Source organism: Triturus cristatus, chromosome 4_1 (assembly GCF_964204655.1).
Source record: "Triturus cristatus chromosome 4_1, aTriCri1.1, whole genome shotgun sequence".
NCBI lineage: Eukaryota > Metazoa > Chordata > Amphibia > Caudata > Salamandridae > Triturus > Triturus cristatus.
Window position 1 is genome coordinate 267,352,790 of NC_140585.1, and position 12,038 is coordinate 267,364,827.

Consider the following 12,038-nt stretch of genomic DNA (forward strand, 5'->3'; position numbering starts at 1 on the left):
GTAATCTTGCCATCACTGTGGAAACAAGTTGAACTCCATTGTCCGTAAATAAACACTTAGGTATTCCTTCTTCCAAAAATGCATTTCTTAAAAATTCAATTACAACTTCAGACGTAATATGTTCCACAGATTTTACTACAAACCACTTACTATGGTAATCAATTAAAACAATAACAAATCTGTTCCTTACGCCTAATCTGTCAATAGGACCCAAAAAATCAATCGCTAACTTCTACCAGGGTTGATTAGGAACATCAACACACCCTAGCGGAGGTTGTCGAATCACTCTACATTTGTCGCTATTACTACATGCTTGACATTCTTTTACAATCACTTCTACTTCCCTGTCCATTTCAAGCCACCAAAAGCTCTGTCTCAACCTTCTTTTAATCATGCTTCTCCCTAAGTGTCCTGCGTGTACGAGTTTGACTAACTTCCCTCTCAACATCCTAGGAGGGACTACATGGTTGCATCTCAAAATTTTATTCATTTGGATGCTCAACTGATCTTTGACTTTTAGATATTTCTTTAATTCTTCATTCAGAGTAATCTCATTCTTCCAACCATCACGTATCACATCCTTAAGCTCCATGTATTCTTTCTCGCTATTCAAAGCTTCATCCCACTCTTCTTGTTTTAAGGCCAAATCTAAATTATTAATACTGCATAAAGATTCCACTTCAGATACTAAAGAAGAATCCTCTTCTTCTCCATCAACTGGCATACGTGACAAGCAATCAGCTATGACGTTTTTTTTAGCCCTGACAAAATCAATTGAAAAATTGTAATCCATAACTGACAACAACCATCGAGAAATTTGTGGAGTCACACCACCTTCAAGACCTTTTCCACCTTTACAAATGTGCACCAAGGGCTTGTGATCTGTTTGGAGAACAAATGGCAATCCCCATAAATAGAATCTAAAATGATTTATCGCCCAACAGCAACCCAACGCCTCCTTTTCAATAGCAGAGTAAGATCTCTCTGCTCCCTGCAAACGTCGTGACGCAAACCCAATCACACTTTCACCATCCGCTGATCTTTGGGTCAATACAGCACCTAACCCTACATTACTGGCATCAGTAGTTAATATGGGTTTCCTTGTTACATCAAAATGGGCCACGGTAGGTGCAGTAACTAATGATCTTTTAATTTTCTCAAATGCTGCCTCACATGAAGAATTCCAGTTAAATGACACACCCTTTTTCAACAACATTCTCATAGGTTCCACAATATCTGAGACCCCAGATATAAACTTTGAACAATACTCAGCTAGGCCAAGAAATGATTTCAATAAGTCCTTATCTGATGGCTGTGGAGCATCTACAATTGCTTTTATTATACTTTTCACTTGTTCTTTTCTCAGTTGGCATTTTTCTTTCTTCATGGTTAACCTATGGTCAGCAATTCTTTTCAAAACTTCTCCTATCAATTCATCATGGTCTTTAAAAGATCTACCCACCACCATTATGCCATCCTGAAAGCATAAAACTCCACGCATTCCCTGAAATATATTCTGCATAACCCTTTGAAACACCGCAGAGGCTGACCCAAAGGGCATATGACGGTAGCGGTAAGCCCCCAACGGTGTGACAAAGGAAGTTAGGGCTCGTGACTCAGGATGCAGATTTATTTGGTAATTAGCAGCGGACATATCTAAAACGCAAAAAATCTTTCCACCACCCATCACACTTAACATCTCCTATATATTCGGAAATGGTTGTCGATCAACCCATATGTTTTGATTTAAGTCTCTCAAGTCTATACATAGACAAATCTTATTTCCTTCCTTGGGCGCAACGACAATCGGAGCAAGCCACTCCGAAGATTCGATTGGCTCAATAATTTTACATTCAAGCAATTTGTCAAGCTCTTTTTGTAATGGTTCCCTCATTTATTAAGGGTATGGGCCTAACTCTGTGCGCCACAGGACGAGCATTCTTTTTCAGAATAATGCGGTGAGTAAAATTTTTTAGCATGCCCAAATCATCAGTAAACACATGAGGAAACGACATCATTAAACTCTTCCCCCAATCTGAGTCATCATTTAAAACAGGTAAACTGCATTCTTGTGTAGACTCTACAATCATCACAGGTTCTTTAGCATTTGGTTCAAGAATGACACTGAGATCTTTTTGATGACGCCATCCTAACAGATTTGACCCATCTTCAGTCACATATACTCTTCCATGAACACTATTACTTTTAAAAAACATGTCCATCCATTCCATCCCCACAATGTTTATTCATTTTCCACCGTATCCCACAGCACTTATATCTGAAAGTTGTAGTTCTTTCAAGTTTTTCTTCAAATCTTTTAAATATACTTCTTTAGAAATCAATGTAAATAAGCTACCTGAATCTGCTAACACTTTAATTTCAGTTTTCCCAAAAATAATTCCACAATGGGGTTTCTCTAACTTGTCCGTACTTTCCATTTTTATTTTCTTGTTCTCACTAACAACCTCTTTACATTCTGATACATCACATACATCTATAGAAAGCATCAATTCTTCTTTTATCTCACCTACATTTTCCACAGTCTTTATACTGGAGGTTTGGCCTTTAATTCTACACATCTTAGCTAGATTACCCTTCCGCCCACATGACCTACATGTCACAGTTCTAGCACCACACGCAAGGCTCGAGGCAATATGTCCAGGACATCCACACCTGTAACATATAATTTTTCTCCTTACAACTACATTAGGTGCATTAGGTATATTAGACATTTTTCCATTTTTAGAATTGGTTGTGTACAGAACTTCTGTCTTAGAAACTTTTTTTACTCCCACCTCTTGCACATCTAGGGCCACCACTTCCTTTTCTGAAGATTTTACACTCAATTTTCCAATGTCAATTTCTTTCATCCAAACAGCAGTATGTTCTAAGCTTGTGGCAATCTGCACTGCTTCATCCAACGCAGGGTCCAAAGATAAAAGTCTTTCTTTGACTTTTTTATTATTTGTGCATCTTACAAATTGATCACCAATTAAAGATTCTGTTAACCCTTGGAACTCACACGTTACTGCTAATCCACGTAGTGATGCCACATAAGTCATTATATCTTCATCATGTGCCTGTGCACGACAAAAAATGTTATGTCTCTCAAAAACTACACTAAGTTTAGGCGTAAAATGTTTTTCAAGCATTTGTATTGAATATCATATACATTTATAGGTTGCCCATTGTCAATTCCTAAAGAAATCTCAGGAAGATCATCGTATATCCTCCTTCCTTCTGTTCCTAAATGATGTAACAAGATCGCCTGTCTTCTTAATGGACCATATTTATCACCACCTATGGCTAAAATATATGTGTAAAAAATGTTTTTCCACCTCTTCCAAGGAATTGTAGGTTCACCAGGGAGTGGTAAAAATAAAGGTGGAGCACCCATACTCTGATCTGACATACCTGCAACCAAAATGCAAATAACAAGCCAACAAAATTAATTTAATAAATGAATTATAAAAACAGACTAAAATAATTATCTAAAATAATAATCTAAAATTAATATTTAAAATAATTATCTAAAATAATTATTGTCTTCTGTTTTTGTCTGTAGAGATTTGAGTTTGTGAGTGTAAGTCTTTTTTTTATCTTCACAGGTACGGGAAGCCACACCAGACAAACCTGTATCACTTGGCAGAATCTTCAGAACGAACAATCCAGGTAAGCCTTGCTTTAAATTCCTCAGTTTATCCACCGGATTGTAAAACGACAAAGGTTTAATTTATTCCTTCACATATGCTTCATATTTGCTTAAACGCTGCAGGGTTAAGTTAATTGGTGTTTATTAGACGCGTCAAAACATACGCGCTGGTACTTGGGCTTAAACACGCTCAAACACTGTTTCCTTTTGATTAACAGCTGAAACCTCTTAGCGCTTGCCCATATACACTGCCAAGCTTGAATTCTACTGTTTATTTTTAATTAGCAGCTGAAATTTTCTTCGCGCACGATATCAAGTACATTCAGGCTCTGTTTCCTTCACGCTTCATCGCGGGTTTACATTTCAATTAACAGTTCGATTCTCGTCACGCTCTGCTGCACGAGTTAAAACACACGCTCTGCGCCTGTGTATTTACTTTCAATTAGGAGCTCGAGCACATTTGAATTCCATTCCCTTCACTCTTGGCTGCACAAGTTTGCTCAGCTCCTGTGTGTTTACCTTCAATTAGGAGCTCGCGCACACACACGTTATTTACCATGCACCGGCTTGATTTTTCCTCACTGTAAGATTTTCCCAATTTCTAATTACGATCAATTCATCCAGAATGATGCACGTGGTAAATCTTTGTACTTTAAAATCAATTTTCTTCCAATTTACATTTCTTTACGTCTTGAAAAGCGATCAGATATTCACCCTGCACAAACGTTACTGGTATTCATTTATAAAACGCCCAAGTTCAATTACAATTCGTACTTTGATTTTAACAGGTTCTCTTCCAGAAGCACATTGTTCCTTTGATGAGCTTACTGAGAGATAGCATTCACTTGTTCAGAAAATTAATTAATCATGCACGCAGGATTTCCAAGAATGAACTTTCATCTAAGACTGTAGTGAAAGCAATTATCTCTTCTTCAAATCCTGTTTAACTGCTTTTAAATAAATACGCCTTGACAAAACCAAATTGAAAGTTACTTACAGTACAAAATCATTAGCAGAGCTCTAGTTTCTTGAGAGTTGCTTTTCCAGGGGTGGAGGTCACTTAGTTATCTGCTTCCTGCGCAGGCACTCGTCGCCATAAAAATGTAGTAACCACAGAGGCGGTGGTTAATGAATAAAAGCCTTAATTCATGGGAGTACATCTTCTCATGAGTACAGCGACCTCCAGCTTCTTTAACGGACTGTCTTCACAGAATCTCTCAGTGATGTCATCCTATGGCATCACTGAGTTTTACAGTGAAAGAATGAATTCTCCACACAAACCCTAACATGCTCCCCACCTTGCACCACTACAACTCATCTCCAACTATTACAAATTGGCCTTAACGCCCTTCTGTGCTGCACAAGCCATTTTTTACACAATCTTCTCTCAATGTCTATGCTGTTCTGGTTGGGTTTGTTTAATACCACTGTTCAGGATTTCTTGTTTGGGAAATTACATATCTATGGCAGTCAAGTCGGAGTGACCATCAATGATCCTTTTTTTTTGCTGAGTGATGCATCCAATGTAATGGTTTATAACAAAAATGGCAATAAAGATATCTATAAAAAACTGTGAGTGACCCCTCCGTGAAAGAAAATAGGAACATCTCACCAAGCAAGGAAATGTAGTCATGACTGCTAGAGGTTCATTAAAGGTGACCCAGAATCCACAAACAATTCTCTTTCAGCTTAATATTACACTATTGCAGAATATTATTGCGCAGGAGTAATTCCTACGTAAGTTGTGCGATTGGGGGTTTCAAGGTGTGTTCTTCATTGAAAGGTTGAGAACAATCGCAACAAAGTTAGGTTGTGACCATTCATAAACCCCTCGCTGATCCTTTCATACTCATAGTTGGAGATTTGTTTTTGTCATGGGCAGGAGTAGATCTCTATTTCCAATGTGGGAATCAGAATGAAACATCGACAAACTATACAAGGTGTAAAAGAAGGGGGTTTTGCTTGTGAAAATATCTTTTTTCTGTGAAGAAAAAAAGGAAATTATATGATTGCACAAATGCATTTGTGTTTTACAGAATGTAATGTACAAGTGAACTAGCGCCAGCAACTAGACAAAAAGTAGTATGTCTAAAATATTTTGTGGATTCCAAAAAAGTATAAAGTCCCACCCTTAGATTTATGTTTTTTGTGTGAATCAGACCATTGTATTATCTCCTTCATGTCAGAATATTGAGGACAGAATTATGTTCCTACTAAAATATTGTAGCCAGTATATCAACAGGCAAAATACTGTGAAGCAAGTATGGATAGATAACAATAGATTTACTGTTCTTACCTCCACATCCCCCTAACCTGAAAAGATACATTGTGAAAGAACAGATATGCAGAGTTGAGTATGGAAAACCTATATATAACCATATGTGCTCACCTTCACAATAGTTCGGTAGTCAATCTTTGTGTCTTGATGTTGTTGAAGTGCGATATTCTGATAGTATATCCTTGAGGACAACCTCGAAATTCTCTTCCCTAAAAAGAATCCCTGTTCTGTACAAACCTAGGCTCAGAGGCTTTTGAACAGCAAGTGATTGTGGGTTAGGTCAATATTCTCTTGCACCAATGTATGATCGAATTCACATCCCATGCGTACCATGCGATAATTACTTCCTTAAGGATATCAAAAAAGGCAGTGATACGGCAATGTACTCCACCAAAGGCTGGACAGAGTTATGTTTGTAACTAATTTTACAGCCATAGTTTGTGACACAATATACAGTCAAATATGTTGTGTTTAGAAAATAGTCAGTAGTAAAAGTGAGAGTCATTTAAGTTCTGCAACAAAAAATTAGCTCAGATTTACACAACTACAAAAAATACTTTATTGATTTTGACAAGGTCTTGCTGTGAATATGACACCTTAATTCTAGCTACATTAATGAGCATTATGTAAGGCAATATGCACAATGTCTTTTTTCCAAAAGCAAACTCGAGGCTGACTTATGTTATGGTGTTAGATGACACGTTCAGGTCACCTGCCAAACTGGCAGTTAAAGCATTTAATAGTTTTATGTCAATAAATGTTTGTTTATCTTCATGACTTCAACAATTATCAAGGACTGTCTTCAGTATTCATCGTGGAATGGGTATTCTGGGTGGTCCTTCATTCTGCAAATGAGATAATATAAAATCTTAGAGTTCATATCTGGGTAAAGGCTGGGCTTTGGGGTCATTATTAAAAGATTCATGTGAAACATTGTAAGCAGAGACCTAGCATTAAAGATCACTTTTGAATAAGTGAAAGCGGGGGAAGAAGAGAGTATCACTGTCATACATGGGAAAGATGATACTTGACTTAAGTTAACAAAGCAGCGTCTCTAGTACCAAGCTGTAAACCTCAGTTCAGCAGTAGAACTCTGTATCTGTGTATAACGATCTGCCACACTATCTCATATAAAGACTAGGCCTAGGCGGAGTTCACGGAGTTCCACATAACTCTGCTGTGCTCCACAGAGTTCCGCAAGCGGCAGAGTGAGGTAAGTCATGCCGCTCCTGCTGAATATTAGTGTCAGGTGCTTGTCCTGTCCTGTAAAATCAGTGAGAACGGCAACAAGCACAGCACAAGAGGGTACAGCTGCTTTTTGCTGCTCGAGTAGATGTTCTACTCGAGTTGCAGCTTCCTCAACGCGAGCAGCAGGTTACTCAAAGCAAGCGGTAGTGACATGCCGCGACTGCCCGCGTTGAGAAATCACGCCGGGCGGTGGTCTAGTGTTGGATTTTCCTCACTCACCAACTTAACGTTGGCGAGACACAAGAGAGGAAAACTTGCGCTCCTCACCACTTCACTGAGGTTTTTGGAACTCCGGACTCTACGCGGTGCACGGAGTGGGAGTTTACTACCCAGGTCTAATAAAATCTATAGCCACCCCAGAATAATATAACCTACTTAGTATTGGTGTTCTGTTCATTGCTGCACCGAGAAGTGGGTAATTGGAGTAGTCGGATAACCGTGTGGGGCGTGGGACGTAGGTTACTGCCAGTTCTACACTGAGGCTTGGAGGTTTGGCGTTGCGGGTTCCCCTGTAAATTGACCTACGGCAGCAGCAGGTAGCAGCAGGGTAGGGGCGAGCACAGTCGCCATTATTTGGTGGCCGCAGTAAGAGTGAACCCTCAGCTGAATCCCAGAGGCGGCCCAACTAGATTTGGGTGCGGCCTGCGATTGCGCTCAGTGAGCCCCGCTTGCCCCACCCCTTGGGGTCTCTAGTGTCTCCCTGCACTGTACCCCCTAAAGGCTCTATTGCCATCTACCACAGCCAAATAGGGTACCACGGGAAGGTGACAGGTCCCAGGGAAGGACCAGGAGACTTATGGCCTGTTACTCCTGTCAACTTCGGCAATTTAACGGTCATGGGCAGGCATCCTCCTGGAACAGCAAAGGGCATAGCTATAGGTGTCGCAATGTCCAAAAAAAGCGCCCGTTTGTCAACACTAACCCAAAAACTCAAGCCCACAGCCGCGGACATGCCTACCAACAAGGCGGCTTTAGGGGGGCACTATATCAGCTCAAGGTCGGCAAATTGTACAATCTGCGCAGTTGGGTAAGGACCCAGGTCCCAACCTCTGTAGAGAGTAGCCCAGTTTAGACAAACTTAGACGCCGAAAACGGGGACGACAAGACTTTCAAAGGTTTTGAACCTTCCATAGTTACAATGACCTCTACATTCATGCACGAAGATGAGAACGAGGCCTCCATACCTTTCAAAATCACAACGACCCAACAACCACAACTATAAAAGAAGAATGCCCAAAGGCTATCACCGAAACAGGCGAGGAAGAAACAGGACCAGTTCCCCACGGACGGGAACGTAGCCACCCCTTCGGTCTATCACATCTACATTGCCCAGGAGGTGGAAGATAAGATCCCAGTCCTTCCATAATTTGGGAGCTTCTCCAGCTCCTTTCGACGCTCACACATCAAACCATGCAGCTAACCAGGAAGAGGGTGCGGCCATTGCAACAGCTGGGGGGTCACTGGACGATACCGGTAGCTGCATAAAGGTCCAACAATTTCGTCCGACAACCCTCATACCCAAATAAAAGATATGGTCACCGCTGCATTGTTACAGGGCGTAACAAATCACAAGAGCAAGGGTGGCTCATGTATCGCCATAGGATCATCCCTGAAGCCCGAGTTGGAGACAAGCAACTCTCTACACAGATCACCATCGCTTCTGCCATTTGAACTTTCTTGTGCGCAGGACAATCTGTTAAGGTGAGTCAGCACTTCCCTCTCCACTGCCATTAACGCGTTAACATGGCAATCGGAGAAGCTCGAAGTACAAATGGACACCATTCAATTCATGGCCACAAAAATCGCAGAGATGGCCAAGAAAATGTATAAGTTGGCCGCAATCAAAAATTAACTTCACCCTTCCAACTACTTCCCCCGAATGTCTGTGTCCAGACCTAATTGACAAACTGGCATTACTTCCGAAGGTACTTTCCTCACTGGTGGAGGAACTAAAACTCAGTATTAGAATATGCTCAGATTCTGCTAGCATGTAAAAGAGCAGGGACAAATACCCTGATTCCATCCAATCTCATCAATCGCTAACAAGCACAGTAACCCGGCCATCCCCCCTCTCACACCCAGAGGGAATGTTGAGATGGAGCAATCACACAGCGGACCTCCTCCCCAACAACACAGGGGCCTCAAGCCAGCTGGAAGTATCTAAATCTGTCCCACCACTAACGCGGAGGGAGAAGAAACGTCTTAAAAAAACAAAAAAAACACGCTAAGAGACTACTATCAAGAACCCCCAAGCGAAACTTACCAGCATTAGAACAAAAAAATGCTGCGGCAAATGGGGCATTCAAACCGGAAAACAACCGATCCCTTTTTCCTATATTCTGCAAGAACCCCCACACTAAATCTCGAACAGCACTAGCCTCATTGACTTCGTATACAACCAATCTGCCCTCAAATGTGGAGACCACCACAGAGGGCTTTTCTAGGCATGTGGGGAGCAATACCCACAGGAACAGATCCCATACTGACCCAGCACTCTCCACCAGCACCCACCAACCTAACTGTAAATAACGACAGGGTGGCCAGTGTGGCGGGGGCTGACTTAGCCGAATGGGCCTTAGATCGGGATTATCGCGACCACCTGGCCCTCCAATAGGGCTCCAAGTTCCATCAGAACCCAGAGGGATTTCACACCTGGCAAAAGCCCAACAAAAACCCAGCATAACCTCAATGGACAATTAACAGTACATTCTCATCAGTCCAACACCGCCCATATTAGAACAGAACCTACAAGATCACACCAACGGATCGAATTCGGTTCCCGGCCCACGCCAAACCACGTGGATAAAATTTCCACAACACAAAGGCCCCTCCACAACGATTGTACTTCCGGGTCCAACACCCCAGCTCCAAAAGGAGGCTACTTGGCAAAAACAAGCATGACGCCATTGTACATTTCGAAGGGCAACCTCGACTCTCTTAACAGAACAAATATTCTGGCACTCCTCCAACACACACAGACTTTGTCCCATCTCACAACCAGGGACATTGTCAGGGTGCAATTCGTCCCTTTGCCCTCACAACCAGGGAAGGAGCAAACCATTGTAACTTGGGCCAACCCGGAAACTGCTGAAAGCGTTCTCATTGAAAAAGAACAATTCGCAGAATGGGGAATCGACATGCGGAGGCTGGAACAGGAGAAGTATCCATTCCTTCTACAGACACCCAAAAAGAACTCGCCCACGGTGAGCATACTGAGGGGGACCTGTCACGGGGAAGGCACCCTTGCGCAAGCAAATATGTACATCCGGTGCAGGGTGCATGGTCCGTGTGGGGGGAGACAGGTCACTTCTATCTCCAATACCTCCTCCTCCTTTTGCGCGCCACCCTCCCCAAACTCGGCCTGTTGGGGCTGGGTCACCTCCAACATGGCCAACAAAACATAGGCTCCCAACAAGCAGGCGCCTTGGTCGTCAAAATCCAAATCCTCTTCAAGCAATGGCTCTGTCCAGCACAGATGCTCTTTAGTTAGCATCCAACCTTTAAGAATTATGACTTGGAACGTTGCAGGGATGACCAAGGTTCTGCAAAGCCCATCGGCGATCACATTTCTTGAAGGGGCCAACTTAATCTGTGCCCAAGAAATGTGGGCAACCGCATCCATTCCATTAGCAGGCTACGCAGAATACTTCAAACCGGCAATCAAAGGGAACTTATTCGGGAGACCCACCGGGGGCATCTCCATATATATCAAGCATGCCCTGAAACTACACTTCACAAAGATAAAGAACCCCTCCGACATGTTCCTAGCCAGCACTCCGAAAGGCCTCACCATGGCTGAAGGCACATTATCAATTCTTGTAATTAACGTATATTAATTAGAAGCTTACACGGCTGATTACACAGATTGAAACCCTGCTCACTTAACTTGCATCCATGGAACTTATCATTCTTGGGGTTTTCAATACTCACAACATAGGGGCCGATTCATTTGATGGCAACCCCTCTGGGAGTTCCGGGAGATTCAATGCCCTCTTTCAGACATATAATTTGGTAACAATCCATTCTCTAACTATAGAGTCCAAGTCAGGGGTAATTCACGTACCCACCTACAACAATCAGACTAACATAGAACTTATTCTTTTAAGTGAGCGGCTACGAAAATACATGCTAATCTATGCACTGCTCCCACGGAGCGAAAGCGATCATGCTGCCTTATTGCTGCATTTAACCATCACAGCGGAATCCTGTCATATGCTCCGCTGATTGGCATGTCCATGGGTGAAGAACAGCATAGGCTCCTTAGAATAATTAAATGGCGGCAGTTGTCAATCAGTTAATTCGTCTCATGGAAATCGACATGGATTGGCTGGCAGACCAGCCCAAACAACTGGGGTCTCATAGGTGAATGGGACAATCTTGCATATAAACTAGCCTCGCTGCTCCGAGGGAGCCCCACTCAAAGAACTACAGACAAACCAACACATCCCCTGGATCAACTTCCAGTGATCAAGCACTGTGCCAAACAATTAAATACCAAACGTAGGGAGTACCAAAAAACTGGGTCAGAGTCGGCCAAAAAGCAACTTAAATTAGCAGCAAAGACCCTCTCCCAACGGGTTTGGAAGGGCAAACGCGAACTTACAGAGGCAAAATGGCTGAAGATCTTTGAGCTGCTGGTGCCGTGCAAGTCACAAGAATTCTGGAAATACTTAAACAATCTAATCCATGGGACTTCCAACAGAGAGAATCCACTTGATGCAGACATTTGGGAAGCTCATGTGAAAACCCTGTACACCGACGACTTGAATGCATCTTCTTCAAACAGTTCCACAATACTAGGGGAGGAAATCGACAACATCAAAGCAGAGCACACCGTACCCCCGGCCGATCGAACTCTTC

At 42.3% G+C, this 12,038-nt stretch overlaps 1 protein-coding gene and 1 long non-coding RNA gene across 2 annotated transcripts in view; one reads left to right on the forward strand and one right to left on the reverse strand.

Moving 5' to 3' along the window:
* Positions 1–3,645: 3,645 nt before the first annotated feature.
* Positions 3,646–12,038, forward strand: part of LOC146854243 (uncharacterized) — a 282,957-nt gene continuing 274,564 nt past the window's right edge. The window contains exon 1 of the long non-coding RNA XR_014981179.1: positions 3,646–3,672. This is a non-coding gene — a long non-coding RNA (uncharacterized LOC146854243). The remainder of the gene's footprint in view (positions 3,673–12,038) is intronic.
* LOC146854244 (rho crystallin-like) overlaps positions 6,466–12,038 on the reverse strand; it is a 126,553-nt gene continuing 120,980 nt past the window's right edge. Inside the window, exon 9 of the mRNA XM_085652026.1 lies at positions 6,466–6,775. Coding sequence (XP_085508152.1) covers positions 6,733–6,775 — 43 coding nt within the window. The 3' untranslated portion in view covers positions 6,466–6,732. The remainder of the gene's footprint in view (positions 6,776–12,038) is intronic.